The sequence below is a fragment of the Xiphophorus hellerii genome, chromosome 1 (genome assembly GCF_003331165.1).
Source record: "Xiphophorus hellerii strain 12219 chromosome 1, Xiphophorus_hellerii-4.1, whole genome shotgun sequence".
NCBI lineage: Eukaryota > Metazoa > Chordata > Actinopteri > Cyprinodontiformes > Poeciliidae > Xiphophorus > Xiphophorus hellerii.
The window spans coordinates 25,451,300-25,465,801 of record NC_045672.1 but is presented as its reverse complement, the minus strand read 5'-3'; the positions used below and the strand labels follow the sequence as shown (position 1 = coordinate 25,465,801).

Here is a 14,502-nt window from a genome sequence, read left to right as displayed (position 1 = left end):
TTAAAATTATTATTTTGTTATTAGTCGTGCCACAAACATCCAGCATGTTTTCACTGAAAAACAGACTTTGGCGCCCCCATGTATGACATTTGGCTAAATACAGCAAAAGTTGTAAAAGATTAAAGTAAATACATTTTATAGACTTAAAAAATGTCAAATAATTAGTCCAAAAAGTTACATAACTATAAACATTAAGGTAAAATAAATATTAATAATTTTTCTTTTAAATAAATATATTGATATAAAAAAATGTATAGCAATATATTAATATAGATTAATATTAATCTATATTAATATTAATATATTGCTATATACTCGTTTATTGCAGAGGGTGTATTTTGAAAACACTTGCTAACTCTAAATTAATATATATTAATATATTATCAATAATTTGATACAACTATTAAAATGTTTAATAATTTTAGAAAATTATTAAATATTTGATTTAACTGTTTTATTGATTGTTGTTCAGGTAAAAGAGAAACAATTCACAATACTTTTTTTTTTGCGTTTTTTATTTGGTGGGGAAAATTAAAATTTTGGCCCCTGAATATTTTCAGCTTGGGGATTTTGGCCCTTGGCTCAAAAAGTTTGGACACCCCTGGTTTATCACAAACAATTTAACATCCAGCAAAATGGCCTAATTGTGAAATTACACGTCAGTGGAAACCCAACTACCAACTTCTTACGATCTGATGCTCAGTGTTTATATCCGGTTTCTTTTCTCTCGTCTTTTTAGGCACTTATCAGTCATCGGTTTCTCCGGGCTCGGGTCGGAGACTCCCTTCACCTCTGCTGCGCCCCCCTCCTCCTCCCGTTGACGCGGGCAATTCGTCGTTGCTCCCAGAGGCGCTGCCCGTTCCCCGCACCGCCACCAGCAACCCTCCCTCCCCGCTCCTCACCAGCTCCTCTCTGATCCAGAGCACCAGTTTCCTGGAGTCGATTCCAGTGACCCTGACCATGGAGCCCAAAGACTGGATCGACATCGGCCTGGAAGACGAGGCCGGCGGCGGCGGCGGCGGCGTGTCTGTGCCTGACGCGAGCCTGGAGAAGCGGAAGGGCGAGCGGACGCGGCGTTTCAGAGGGTTCGACGTGGAACTGAGGAGAAAACCCGGGGAGGGATTCGGGTTTGTGATTGCCTCTCAGGACTTGGAGAACGGAAGAGGTAAGAACTAGCATCACCCACTTCGGTGCATTAAAATATCAGAACTGGAGGACTTCTGAAAAGCATTAACAGTTGGTTACCTGCCCAAAGCAATGGGTTTTATTTGGATGCCCTTGTGCAAAGAAGCACCATTAGGTAATTGCACATTAAAATTGCTTGGCATGGCCACAAGCCACTGAATGAGTCACAATGCCTCATCTACATTTTTCTGGTGCCTTTGTTCACCTTGCAATTTCAAAGAATTTGTTTTGCATTCAGTCTTTCAGGTTGATTTATTATGAAGTGCTTTTTAAATCTCCTGGTTCTGGTTGTTTAAAACAGATCTTTGTTCGACCTCTTCGGTATTTACCGTCGTCGCCTGGTGCTTTTGAGTTCGAGGCTCTTTGCTAGAGAGTTCAGGTCCTTCAAGCTCTGGAGCACTTAGAGCTAATTGGACCTCGAAGAGCTCCAGTGAAGGACTGGTCACTACGCTACTCTGCAGAAACACAAAATAATACCAAGTGTTTTTGTGTAAATGTCTTGGTGCACTTGAAATAAGACAAAAGTAACTTTCATTAAGACACAGGAGTTTTTTTTAAAGTGAGTAATTTCTCGTCCCATTGGCAGATTATTTAACTTGTAATGAGATTTTTTCCATGTTTATAAGTGAAATAATCTACCATTTGAACCAGTTGCTGAAAAGTTACGTTTGTCTTACTTCAAATGTAATAAGATATTTGCACTAGAAACTAAACCAAAAATACTTAGTAAGACTTTGTGTTTTTGCAATGTAGACCAATTCAAATCTTGTTTTTATTAAGCGCACTAAGATAGTGTAAATAACTTGAAATAAGACAAAAGTAACTTTCATTGAGATTTAGGAGCTTGTTTTAAGAAAATACTTCCTTAATATTGATCTAAAAAGTTACTAGATCTACTGGCATAACATGGAAAAGTGGTTTGTTATTAATGAAGTAATCTGCCAGTGGAACTAGTACTTTTTAATCAATAAAAAGGAAATATTTGCTTAAAACAAGCACTTATGTTTTGCTGAAATGTTACTTATAAGTTAGTTTTGTGTTAAATCAAGTGCACTAAGATATTTGCACTAAAAACTGGACCAAAAATACTTGGTAAGATTTTGTGTTTTTGCAGCGAAGAGATACAAATTCTTTAAATCTGTGTTTAACAGAATAAGAAGCGTCCAGAAATTAGTGGATTGGTTTTTTATTAACTTTTTAATCCACTCAATCATAACTGTTTCCTGCAGAACCTTTTTTTTTTTTTTTGCAACAGAGCGTTGAGGTTTATTTATGTCCTCTGTGGGAAGAGAGCTGCTCTTATCGCCTCTCAGTCTGGTGTTTATTGCATCTACAGCAGGTGAAACGCAGCCTCACCAACAATGCATAAGCCTCTCCTCCTCTCTGGGATGCAGATAAAACCGCTTTATGGTCGAACACAAACACGTGCGTGTTTTCACGCCGATAAACCCCCATGTCGTCTTATCTTGTCAAGAAGTCCCCTCCATCCCCGTCTCTCTCTCTTTTTTCCGTCTGTCCCGTCTTTCTCTCCCGCTCCGCCGCTCGTCTCATAAGCTCCCGCCCACTCTCCGTCTCTCACCCCCCTTTTCACTCTGCAGTAAAAGCGTCCAGTCTGGTTTTTCAGGAGATTAAAACTCTCCCCCTCCCTCGTACCTCTCTGCTCTCTCCACCACCTCTCTGAATGCTTCAGGGAAATGCTGAACATTTCCCTCGCTGCAGAGCAACAGAGGGGGAACGGCCAGCCTGTGTTTTAGCTCCTGTTGCAAGTGAAGCCTTCAAGCTGCTGGACTTGGAATAAAGGACTTTTTTTTTGTTGTTTGTTTTCTTTCTTTTCCTTTTTCTTTTTGTTGCATTAGCTAAACAAAGAGCCATGCTGGAGAGACTACAGTCTGCTTTGAAAACTGTAAAGGAGTCCAAACGTAAATATTTTTAATCACTTCATGTTTGCATGTCCTGAAGTTTGCTTGTGTGAAAGTTGGTCACATGTCTCAGATGCTGCTGCTGCTGATGTTGTTGCAGAAGTGGACTTTTGCATGTTATGATTATCTGTGATTTTTGAGCTGTCAGAAAGACGAGTAGAGAGAATTGTAACTGCGTTTTGAGGAGAACCTGCCAACGCTCGGTGCCGACTGCGTCCGCATCCGAGCTGCAGAGGGGGGGCTTGGTGATGACAGAGAACGGGGGGCTGTTACCTTTCATGCATGGTGGCTGCAGGACGTACCGCAGTGGGATTACGGTAGACACAGAGAGCCACGAGGGAAAGACCCCACAGGATTAAAAAAACAATCTGTGCATTAGCATGCAGCTGTGCCTCTTTTCCCACATCTGTGACCAAATGTGTTCGTCCCGGTCTCCGGGCATGTGTGTGTCTGCACAATGGTGCCGTGTTCGTGTTTATTCATCTGTTTGCTGATGTATTATGCATGATAAGAAGACTATGTCCAAAGCTGCCTTGGCTTTGATCTGACCTGATTGCCGTTTCTGCCTGGGTCACCCAGATTACGTCCAGATTGGAGATGTTTCTGGGCTCTGAGTTGTCTTTTAACCGAATCATCGTCCCTGTCTGACATGCACTTCATCTCCTTTGGCATATTCTTTGCCCCCTGGTTACAGGTTTAATCTGTTAACGAGCATTTTAACTTTAAATCAAACGTGCTGTTTTTATCCAGAGAGCGATGAGGGTTTTTGGTATTAAATGAAAAATGTTTATTCTGGGTTACGTAAGGCCACTGGCAGGACTCTGGAGGAGCCAGCTGTCACCAAAACGCAGCTTGCTCTCAACGCAGGGATGGGGTGGAGGAGCCAGCATAAAAAACCCAGAAGATTCACATCTGAGCAAAGAAAATCTCCTTACAGAGAAAATCTGTAAGGAGCTTCTTATCTGCTGAAGGAGATTATTGTAGGAACATTTAAATCTCGGCTGCTCCGTATTTTTTCCTCATCAAACGGACAGTTGAGCCTAAATCTGAGCGATCTCATCACACACAGGATAAGACGAAGTGAGGAAGCGAACAGAGGCCGTTCCTTTTTCTTTTACTTTGAAACCGGCGCATCACGACAACCCACTCAGTTCCATATCATCTCTGGCCTCTTCTTCACACTTTTATTTATTTACGTACTTTATTTATTGCAGCTCGTGACGATGAGCAGTGCAGAGGCTCAGAGTGGAGGATTGCCAACATTGTTTCCCACACACAGCAAAAGAAAAAGTATTTAAATGGATCACATGTGTCAACCTCGAGGCCTGAGGGCCAAATCTGGCCCACTGGTGCTTTTATGTGGCCTTCAAGATAATAGCTGTGTGTTTCAATATTATTTTATCAATCAAATCAAAGCTGTTTGTATCTGTATACTGCCAAATTACATCAATGTGAAAAGATATTCATTTTAATAAGTATTTATGGAATTTATTAATATTTTAAGTTTGTTAATGGGTTTTATTCATATATTCTGGCACAACAAGCCCTTTGAGAATATCAAATATCTTAAAATGAAAAATGAAAATGAGTTTAACAAACCCTGATAGTTTAAGTTTCTTTTATCACACAGTATTGATAGAAGGAATTTAAGAGTAGACATTGACCAATAATAATATAATATTTGATGCAGATGGAGGGGCAGTTTCAGTTTATAGTGAATTTCATGAAGACAAAACATAAAAAATAGACTTTGGAACAACAGAAACTGGATGGAAGGATCTGACAAAGAAGGGACTGAACTGTGAGGCTTAAGTGATAGGGAAGGTGATTATTTGAATGCAAAGCATTACAAAGCATTACAAATTCAAATTAATAATCAGCTTATATAAAAGAAACGGGAATCTATTAAACAGAGAGAAAACCAAGGGAAACAGTAGCCAAGTAAAACATGACTAAACATATAAATAGAAGACGAATAAAAAGAGAAAAATCTCAAACAGGTGAAGCAGGAAGTAAATAAACTGAACTTTACAAGGAGAAATAGATTATAAAAATGAATATCAGTCAACTGATAGAAACAACGGATGTTTAGAGGATTTAAATGGAGACCGTATGAACGGATGAATCAAGAGTAGGCGTGCAAAGGAGCAAAATGTTTCCTGTAAATTTACAAAAACTTCTAATACATTTTAACAGATGCTAAGTACAACTTCTATAAGTTTGAGCCACATATTTTCCTTAAAGGCAACTCAACAGCCACCTGTGGGACTTGTAAATCAGTTTGAGAACTATGGATTAGTTACATCTTTAGTGCCGAAGACGTTTCTTTTGGTATCTTCATTTAATTTTAAATCGACTGATTAAAGACGTTAAAGCTAATAGCTAGCCCGAGATTAGCTTAAACCAAAACCCTCTTCAATCAGCTCCAATTTCCAACAACATCTGAATTTCCCCACTGTGAAACACTAAATTATATTTATATTTCATTCTAATATATTTGGCTTCATAACTGTTCATGTAAATGATTTTTAGGTAGTTTTTCTAAGAGTTAAATTAGATGGAGATTTACAAAGAATCCAATAATTATTCACACAGGAAATGTGAATAATTGGGTTGGAGGCAGTGATCTTCTTCAGAACAGCATTCAAATAGCATTCCCCTAATTTACTTTGAAATGCTTCATTTTAATGAGACAGATGAAGAGCTTTACATGTTCCACTTCCTGTTTCACTTCAGAAAATAACCACTGGATTTCCATCTTCTACCCCCATTATCAATGTAAATAAACATAAATTTCCTTAGAAATAACCTTCTAATTCAAACCAGTGTGTAAAGAATAACTGGATAATTAGCCACACCATTATTTATACTGGAGTTGGTTTCAGGAAGATGTTAACTGAATCCTGCTGAGTCATTTAGTCTGGATTTATACAAAATAAAGATGTTAAGAGAGTTACCTACTGCAGTTTAGTTATAATCTGATTTATATTTTATAACAGAACCTCTCTACAAAAACAAAAAAACCTGAACTATCCCCTTAAATGCTTGCAGAGAAAAAGAAATGTTGCAGTGTATTTCTTTCAGATATGAGTGGCATACTGATGCAGACAACCTGCAAGTTTGCAGAACAGCAGAAAATTACTGACGTTGTATAAATATTAATCGTAAAAATCCAAAATGTGACGTTGCGTGACAGATTTAGGGCAGAACAATCAGTTCTGGCCCGAAGGCTTCTGGTCATGACTCCTTGTTCTGGAGGTAAAAGACGAATCAATAGAGGGGGGAAAATGTTGCTGGCGCGCCAGAAAAAGGCGAATTAGGATGAAACAAAGGGGGAATGTTTCAGGGAGACAAAGAGGGTAGAAAAACCTCCCACTGGAAACAATTTATAGGCTTACCCCAGCCAAAACGCAAGCTGAAGCTTAATTACAGCTTGTTTTAGCAAATGTAGCATGCTCTCTGTTGGGGTAAATCTTCCTGCTCTTAAACGGAATTGATAACAAAAAAAAAAAACGCTTTTATGCTAGTTAGTTAAGGTTGTATTACTTTAAAGATCACCTAATATGTTTCCTTGAGGAGGTTAAAGTAGGTTTATGGACTGCACAAAACATTTTCATTACATTTTTTTGGCTCAAGATCATTCTAAGAAAATTAGAGTTCAATCTGCTCAGTTCTGTCTATTTTGAGCTCCTTTCAGATCAAGCATAATACATCTTTGATAAGCATTAGTAGAACCTCCTGCACAACCAACAAGAATGCAGCAAATGGTTTCTGAGTGGTAAGTGAACAACTAGGGCTCTCAACGTTAATAATCTAAAACACCTTAATATAACATAAGTTTGCACTAAGTATCACCTACGTAGTGCATTGGTGAATTCCACCGAATCACAACCAGCTTATAGTTAACATCTAAATTACATTGGAATAAAATTACTTCTTTTAAACCTTCATGAATGTGAAACAATTAAACATTTTAAACACATTTTGAAAGCGGGTATTTTTGTATTTGAAGCTTACAAAGTTAAGCTTAGTGATTAATCTTGATTAATCATGGTGTAATTAAAGCATAGAACATTTTTTAATCAATTGACACCACCATCGACAACAAAACACTTGTCTTTTCCAGCAGCCGTTGTACAACGCATACAGCAGTAAAATCAGCTGCTCATTTTCTGGACACCAAAAAAACAGTAAAGAAGTTTTAATTGGACTGTTTTAGAAGCAATTGAGACCCAAGTACAAAAAAGTGCAAAATGTGAATTTTACATATCAGGTCCCCTTTAAATATGAAATAAAATGTGACATTTACCATTTAGATTGGTCCGACTGATAGCTTTTGTTCCTGTTTCAGCTGCGTCCCTCCTTCCTCACCGCTTCGTCACGGTCCGGCGCGGCAGCCCGGCAGCAAAGAGCGGCCAGATCCGGCCCGGAGATCGCCTGGAGGCCGTTGAGGGCCGCTCGGTGGTGACGCTGCCTCACCGAGAGCTCACTCAGATTCTTCGCAGAGCCGGAAACACGCTGCGCCTAACCATCGTGCCCCGGCCCAGCACCTGTAAGCAAACGCAACACAGAGCCAACCAGCCTGGCTCTCAGTCAACAATCTAACCAAAACGTTAATCCACCTCAGACGCTTCAAACCACACAGAAACCGCCAACCATGACCATGGTCACAGGAGCAGGAAAGGTCAGAGGTCACACCCAAAGGTGAGGACATGCGTCTCCTGAAGACTTGTGTGCTTCCAGAAATGGGAGTGATCGTTGTTGCCTTTCTCCCTCCCTGCCAGCGTGACTCCAGGTATTACAGCGTCGACCTCGACCGCGGACCGTCGGGCTTCGGCTTCAGCCTCCGAGGCGGCAGCGAGTACAACATGGGCCTCTACGTCCTCGGGCTGATGGAGGGCGGCCCTGCGTCACGGAGCCAGAAAATACAGGTGGTGCCAGACTTTAGAGAATCCATCTTTAATTTGAGCAAATTTATTCAGCAGGTAAAAGTAGCTTTACTCAGAAATGCCAAATAAACAAAAGTTTATTTTTTCCTTCATTGTTTTTAATGATTTTATCATTCATAGTGTTATAATTGAACATTTATAAAATATTAATGTTACATTACTAATGCTATATTAAGCGAGTCTGTTTTAATAGTAAATATAAATTGTTCATTATGTCAGAAAATGACAACAAAAAGCCACACTGCAAAAAAAAATCTTACAAAGTATTCAAGGTCTAGTTTCTATTTCAAATATCTCAGTAAACTTAAAATCAGACAAAATTAACATCAATAACTTGTCATCAAGACAAAGGAGCTTGTTTCAAGTAAATAGTTCCTTAATATTGATGGAAAAATGGCAGTTCCAGTGGCAGATTATTCCACATATAGCAATAAATTTTTCTCATGTTATAAGTGAAATAATTTACCAGGGGAACTAATACTTTCTCATCAATATTAAGGAATTATTGACTCAGTTCAAATTGGGACCGAAATTTCCATATTTGTTACATTTTCAGCTGCTGATGTTCGCTCTCACACTGCACTGAGTCAAACGACCCAAACCATTTGAAAAACCTGTTCCCCTCCTCGCCTGTGGGGGCGCTGCACCAAGGACCACTGAAGGAAATTACTTAAAAACTTCTGAAGAAGACACTGTATGGGACTTCCTTCTTTGTGAAAATGTAAACAAAAATTTTACCGGCTGTAAGATTTGTTTTTGTCTTTGGTAAAAGATCATGAGCAATTTCTCCCGCTACTTCCAGACACACTTTTATTTCAGTTGAATTTACCCACAACGCCCTGCTCTGTAGTCCACTTCCTGCTTCCTGTCTCCAGTCCATTTGACGTTCAGATATGAATTTGAACCAAAACTTCGGTTTCTGGCAGACCAGAGTTTGATTCTTTTTGGTCCGTATTTAATTCACACCTCAGCAAACGAACTCAACTCTGTAGAAAAACAAACTAATCTGTCTAAACAGGGCTGGTGTGAATGCAGCCTAAGCATCTCAACGGATTGAACAGCAGCCATAAGTTTGCAATAATTCCTAAATAGTATGCAAAAACTAGCATGTGTACTGCAAAGTTTATTCTGTAATATAAAAGCAGAAAAGCTGGAGCTTCAGATACAGAGCAGCTAACATCAGAGTCGTAACAGGGAGAGTTTTGATGAATCAGGAGATATGGAGGTGAAACATCTGCTCACCTTTTACATTGTTTTTATTTCCTCCTGTGAGTGAAGTGAAAAGTGATGGTGTACTTGCAGGTCAGCGACCAGCTGGTGGAGATCAACGGGGACAGTACGACCGGGATGACCCACAGCCAGGCCGTGGAGATGATCCGCCGCGGAGGCCACCGGATCCACCTGGTGCTCAAGAGAGGCAACGGCTACGTGCCTGATTACGGTGCGACGCCGCCCGAGGTTTTTCAAGATAAATCCTGCAAGTACTTTAGGTTCAGTTTCTAATATCTTAATACACTTCAAACCTGACAAAACTAACTGACAAGTAACTTTCAGCAAGAAGTAGGAGTTTGTTTTAAGTCAATAATAATTCCTTAATACTGATAAAACACGAGTAGATTATTTCTACGGAAAAGAGAGTTCTGACTTTTCAATCCAAATTCTTGTGATTTTTCATAATAAACACTTGAAAAAAATAATTTTAAAAATTCTTGAATTTTTGTCTAGTTGTCCAAATATTTTTGTACACTTGAAATAAGATGAAACTAACGTACAAGTAACTTTTCAGCAAGATATAGGAACTTGCTTTAAGTAAATAATTCCTCAATATCGATTTTAAAAAGATCCACTGGCAGATTATTTCACTTATAACAAAACATTTTCCCCATGTTATAAATGAAATAATTTCTAGTGGAACTAGAACTTTTTCATCAGTATTAAGGAATAATTCACTTAAAATCAGCTCCTATGTGGTGTTAAAAAGTTACTTGTAAGTTAGTTTTGTCTTATTTGAAGCGTACTAAGACATTAGAAACTAGACCAAAAATACTTGGTAAGATTTTGTGTTTTTGCATTAAAAGCACCATGTGGGTTCCTGAATGGACAGTATTTTATAACGAAAAACTCATATTCTTATATTTGCGTCTTTTGGGTGTTATTTTCTTTATTCCTCTCTTTTATCTTATTGACTAACTAAAATCCTTTTCACTGTTTCATTCTCTCTTCCACCTCTCTGATTTCTCCACTAAAACCTTCTTTCTGGTAACATTTCCACACCACCTTCGCCTTGTGCATGTCTTGGTTGTCCCTTTCATTCCCCTTCATTTCCACTCGTTTCCACTCTGTTCTTCTCTTTGCCTCTCAGTGGAGCTCTCCAGTTTGTCTCTATGTATGACCAACTCCAAGCTAGGCGAGCCTTGCTTCTATGTCATTGGACGGACAGAGAATACGCGGTTGGTAATGGTTCCTGTTAGTTCTCCCATTTTCTGCCTCTCTACATCTCTTTAACCACTCACCACTGCTGTCTGCGCTCAGTAAAAGTTAGCATATGTCGGACTTCCTCATTATAAGATTATGAGATTAGTTAGTAATGAACAAAGTTATGTTTCTTGCGAATTCGCCTCTGAGCAGAATGCTTTTGCCTTCATGATTTGTGAGTATGTGAATGCATAATCTGAGAGCACGCTAATAAATAAATGCATGTCGTATGATTAATTCATGTTGCAGCACAGTAAGGATGTTCTTACCCAAGACGACCTTAAGAGCAGTGAAACACTTAAGCTAGAAGCTTTTTAATGTGCAGTGCCTTGCAGTCGTATTTATGGGGGTTGAGCATGAAAATCACATTTTGTTAGCATTTTGTCTGACAGACCAGCACAAAGTCATGCGTAATTGTGAAGTGGGAGGAAAGGGAAGCATGGTGTAAACCATTTTCATGATTAAAAATCTTCCGTACCCTCCTAGCAACACAAGCAGAGCTTCATCATGTTTAATCAGTTGGTTTTACCGCTGTACAGTGGCGTTTTTCTGTTGATGTACCATCCAGAAACCACTTTATATTGTTGTACAGAAAGCTCTACTTATGCTTTTCAAAGATGGACGGTTGTGTATAAATGCACATCTGTTTGCAGACATTTTTAAGTGAGCGTAAACATTGAGTTGGGGGGCGTGGCCAGCAGCAGATTATTGGGCTTTAAAGTGACAGGAGGCCCTAAAACGTCTCACTAAGATTTTCTGTGACAGACGAAATGTTTTAAAAATAAAAAGCTGAAAAGTGTGGAGTGAATTTGTGTTTATCCTTGCCGCGGCTCTAAGCTTTATGGCTGCAGCTGCAAATCTTTTATGGTAACAACTCTAACTTAGTTAGCTATAACTCGATAGGGCTGCTCTTTGACTAGGCCATTCTGAATAAACAAGCTTTAATTAGAGGAGCTCTATTATGCAAAATTCACATTTTTGAATTTGGATCTCTACTGCTTCCAAAAATAGACAAAGAGCTTAAACCATTTATCCAAACGTTTTTAGGAAATAAGTTTTTTATCAAAATCTTTTGGTGTCTAGAAAACAATCCTCCTAATTATTGAGTCACATTTTGAAGAGCTGACCAGGTTGAAATCTCATTATTAAAGAATGATTGTGTTAAAAAATATATTTATATATATAATGAATATGTTCTGTATAACCCATAAACTTATCCTAACCCAGTGGTTCCCAAAGGGGAAGCGGTATGAATGAATGAAAAAAACCAGTTACACAAAAGTGTTTCACTGTAAAGATGGTTTGTAGTTTTGTTGCAACCTGAAGTGTGAAATAAACTTCAGTGGAGTCTGAAAACAAAATATGTGTACAGGTTTATGTCTGGTTGAACAATGTGTGTGCCCAGTTGATTTTTTTTTCTTTTTTGGGGGGATTTTATTGTAATCCATAGGGGGGGCCCAGAAAATCTTTGGGAATCTCTGTCCTGACCTATTTAAGGAAGAATAAATGGTCGTGTTTAAAGTAACACTACCTTAACTAGCATAAGTGTTTTATTTTTAATTTAAGAACAGGAAGATTTATCCAAACAGAAATAAAACAAGCTGTAATTAAACTTTATGTTGCTTTTTCACTGGGTTAATCCTTTAAATAAAGTCAGTGAATAAGACAAAATGTGTACAATTTCAAAACTTCATTCATACTTTTGCAAAGCACTGCGGATCAGATAAATCTCAGGCAAAGATTTTATTTTTCCTGTCTGTTGTCTGGCGGCTCATCTTGTCTCCTCTCCGTTTCTTCCTCACCTGTTCAGCCCGTGAGCAGAGAATCACCTCCTCCTCCCTCCTGCACAACCCCAAAGAGCAGAGTCTGGCTGCAGTGAGCTCCACCGGAAGGAGGGGGCGCCGCGCCCAGCAGACGAGGAGGAGCAGGTCGGTCGGAGACGTGAGGGGGAGCGGGACGGGAGCGATCAGAGGAAGAATGAGAAGAAGGCGGGGCTCAGTAGGAGGAGGTCACTTACGGAGCCCCGTCTCTGAGCGCTGGGACGAGGAGAGGAGGAAGAGGAGGCCTCAGAGTTTACCGAGAGACGGAATCAGGAAATGTGAAGATGAAGAGGCAGGAAGGGGAAGAAGAAGAGAGAAGGAAAGAGGGAGGAGCAGACAGAGAGAGATGGAAAGCAGGAGTTTGGAGAGGAGAATGGAGGAGGAGGAAGAGGAAGGACCTGCTGCTGAGGAGGAACCAGAGGGAAGAGCGGACTCAGTAGAAAGTGAAGACGACGATGTTTTCCTACCTATTCCAGGCCCGACCCACAGACTCCCCAAACCGAAGGAAAACCGGGAGGAAGAAACTGATGAAAACTGGAACATGGCGGCAGAATACCGGGGCCTGAGGAGGGACGACGAAGAGGAGGAGGAGGAGGAAGACTGCGGCCCAGAGTCGCTCATCTCTGATCGGCCCTTACCAGGTGTCACCGTGGCGGGTCCGGAGTCGCACAGAGAGTCGTTCTCCTTCCTCGCCTCCACGCTGTCCGAGAACCAGCTGGGCGACGCCGCGTCGGAGTCTGGAGACAGCCAATCAGACGCCAGCATCTCCGCCGCCAGCATTTCAGGGCTCTCGCTGGCCGCCGCCGCGCTGCCCGGCCCGTGGCTGGTACCGGGTCAGCAGAGGCTGGTTCAGTTTGAGGATGAGCAACACGAGAAGAAGAAGAAGAAGCAGCAGCAGCAGCTCTGTCTCCTGACTGTTAATAAGAGATAAAACACGCAGCATTTAAACGACGCGGCATCAGATTCTGTTCCATCTCCACCTGCACCAACAGTCTGAGTCACTTTAAACCTGCAGCTCATATTCTGTGTGCCTTTCTGCAGCTCATCTCTGGACGACGACGCAACACATTTCGGTTTGAGCCTCCACCAAACGTTGTAAACGTTTTTCCAGAACGCTGCTGCACATTTCAACCTACCTTCAGTTACTGACCCACACTGCAAAAACACAAAATATTCCCAAGTGTCTCTGGTCGAGTTTCTAGTGCCAAACGTCCTGGTGCTCATGAAATAGTAGTTTGACTCTATGAAACGTAGCGCAATAAAAAGAATAAACAAAGTTATTTCTTACGGTAATGTTAATTTAAAAGAAAAATACTACTTCCACTGATAGATTATTTCTATGGAAGAATAAGAAAAAATCTGAATTCTGATCAAAAATTCTAAGAAAAAAATAATAATTCCGAGAAAGAAAAAAAGTCAAAATTCTGATTTTAAAAAAAGTCCAGATTTTAAGAAAAATCTAAATTCAGAGAAAAAATTTAAAAATTCAGAGAAAAAAGCAAAACTGAATTCAGAGAGGAAAGTCAGATCCCCCCCTCTTTGGTCCTAATCTGTATATTTCACTTATAACAAGGTAAAAATGTCTTGCTACTAGTGGAACTGACAAGTATTTATCAATATGAATCAATTATTTACTTAAAATGCTGAAAAGCTACTTGTAAGTTAGTTATGCCTTATTTCAAGTTTACTAAGATATCTGCAGTAGAAATTAGACCAAAATTACTTGGTAACATTTTGTGTTTTTGCAGCGTCTCCACTTCTGCTTCCCTCTGGCCACTTTTGATTACAGCAAAGACTTTTTACCTCATGAAGAAACTGAGCAATAAAAATGCTGCGACTGTCCGAGACTATCAGCCGTCCATATGCACTCCGCTGTGTGTGTGTGCGCGCGCGCGTGTGTGTGTGTGTGTGTACAGTAACTGTCTGGGTGTGTGTGTGTGTGTGTATACAGTAACTGTCTGTGTGTGTGTGTGTGTGTGTGTGTATATACAGTAACTGTCTCTGTGTGTGTGTGTGTGTGTGAAACCCTTTTTGAAGCTCCCCTATTCTGTAAATATCTGTAAAGAAATAAGTTAAGAGTTTATTGTAAATATTATAATTGGAGAAGCTCTGATTTGTATACCTTTAATGAAAAAATCATATATTTGAATATAT

The 14,502-nt window shown here is 39.8% G+C and overlaps 1 protein-coding gene across 5 annotated transcripts in view; it reads left to right on the top strand.

Annotated features, from left to right (window-relative positions):
• magixb (MAGI family member, X-linked b) overlaps positions 1–14,302 on the top strand; it is a 69,823-nt gene extending 55,521 nt beyond the window's left edge. For 2 of the 5 annotated variants that reach the window (XM_032546115.1, XM_032545964.1), the window contains exons 12-18: positions 740–1,165; positions 3,042–3,104; positions 7,456–7,656; positions 7,732–7,808; positions 7,889–8,035; positions 9,356–9,494; positions 12,339–14,302. In XM_032546115.1, the coding sequence (XP_032402006.1) occupies positions 740–1,165; positions 3,042–3,104; positions 7,456–7,656; positions 7,732–7,808; positions 7,889–8,035; positions 9,356–9,494; positions 12,339–13,279 (1,994 nt within the window). In that variant the 3' untranslated portion in view covers positions 13,280–14,302. Of the gene's footprint in view, positions 1–739; positions 1,166–3,041; positions 3,105–7,455; positions 7,657–7,731; positions 7,809–7,888; positions 8,036–9,355; positions 9,495–10,415; positions 10,520–12,338 lie in introns of all 5 variants that reach the window. The other 3 variants (XM_032546198.1, XM_032546246.1, XM_032546041.1) reach the window with 3 other exon arrangements.
• The last annotated feature ends 200 nt before the right edge of the window (positions 14,303–14,502 follow it).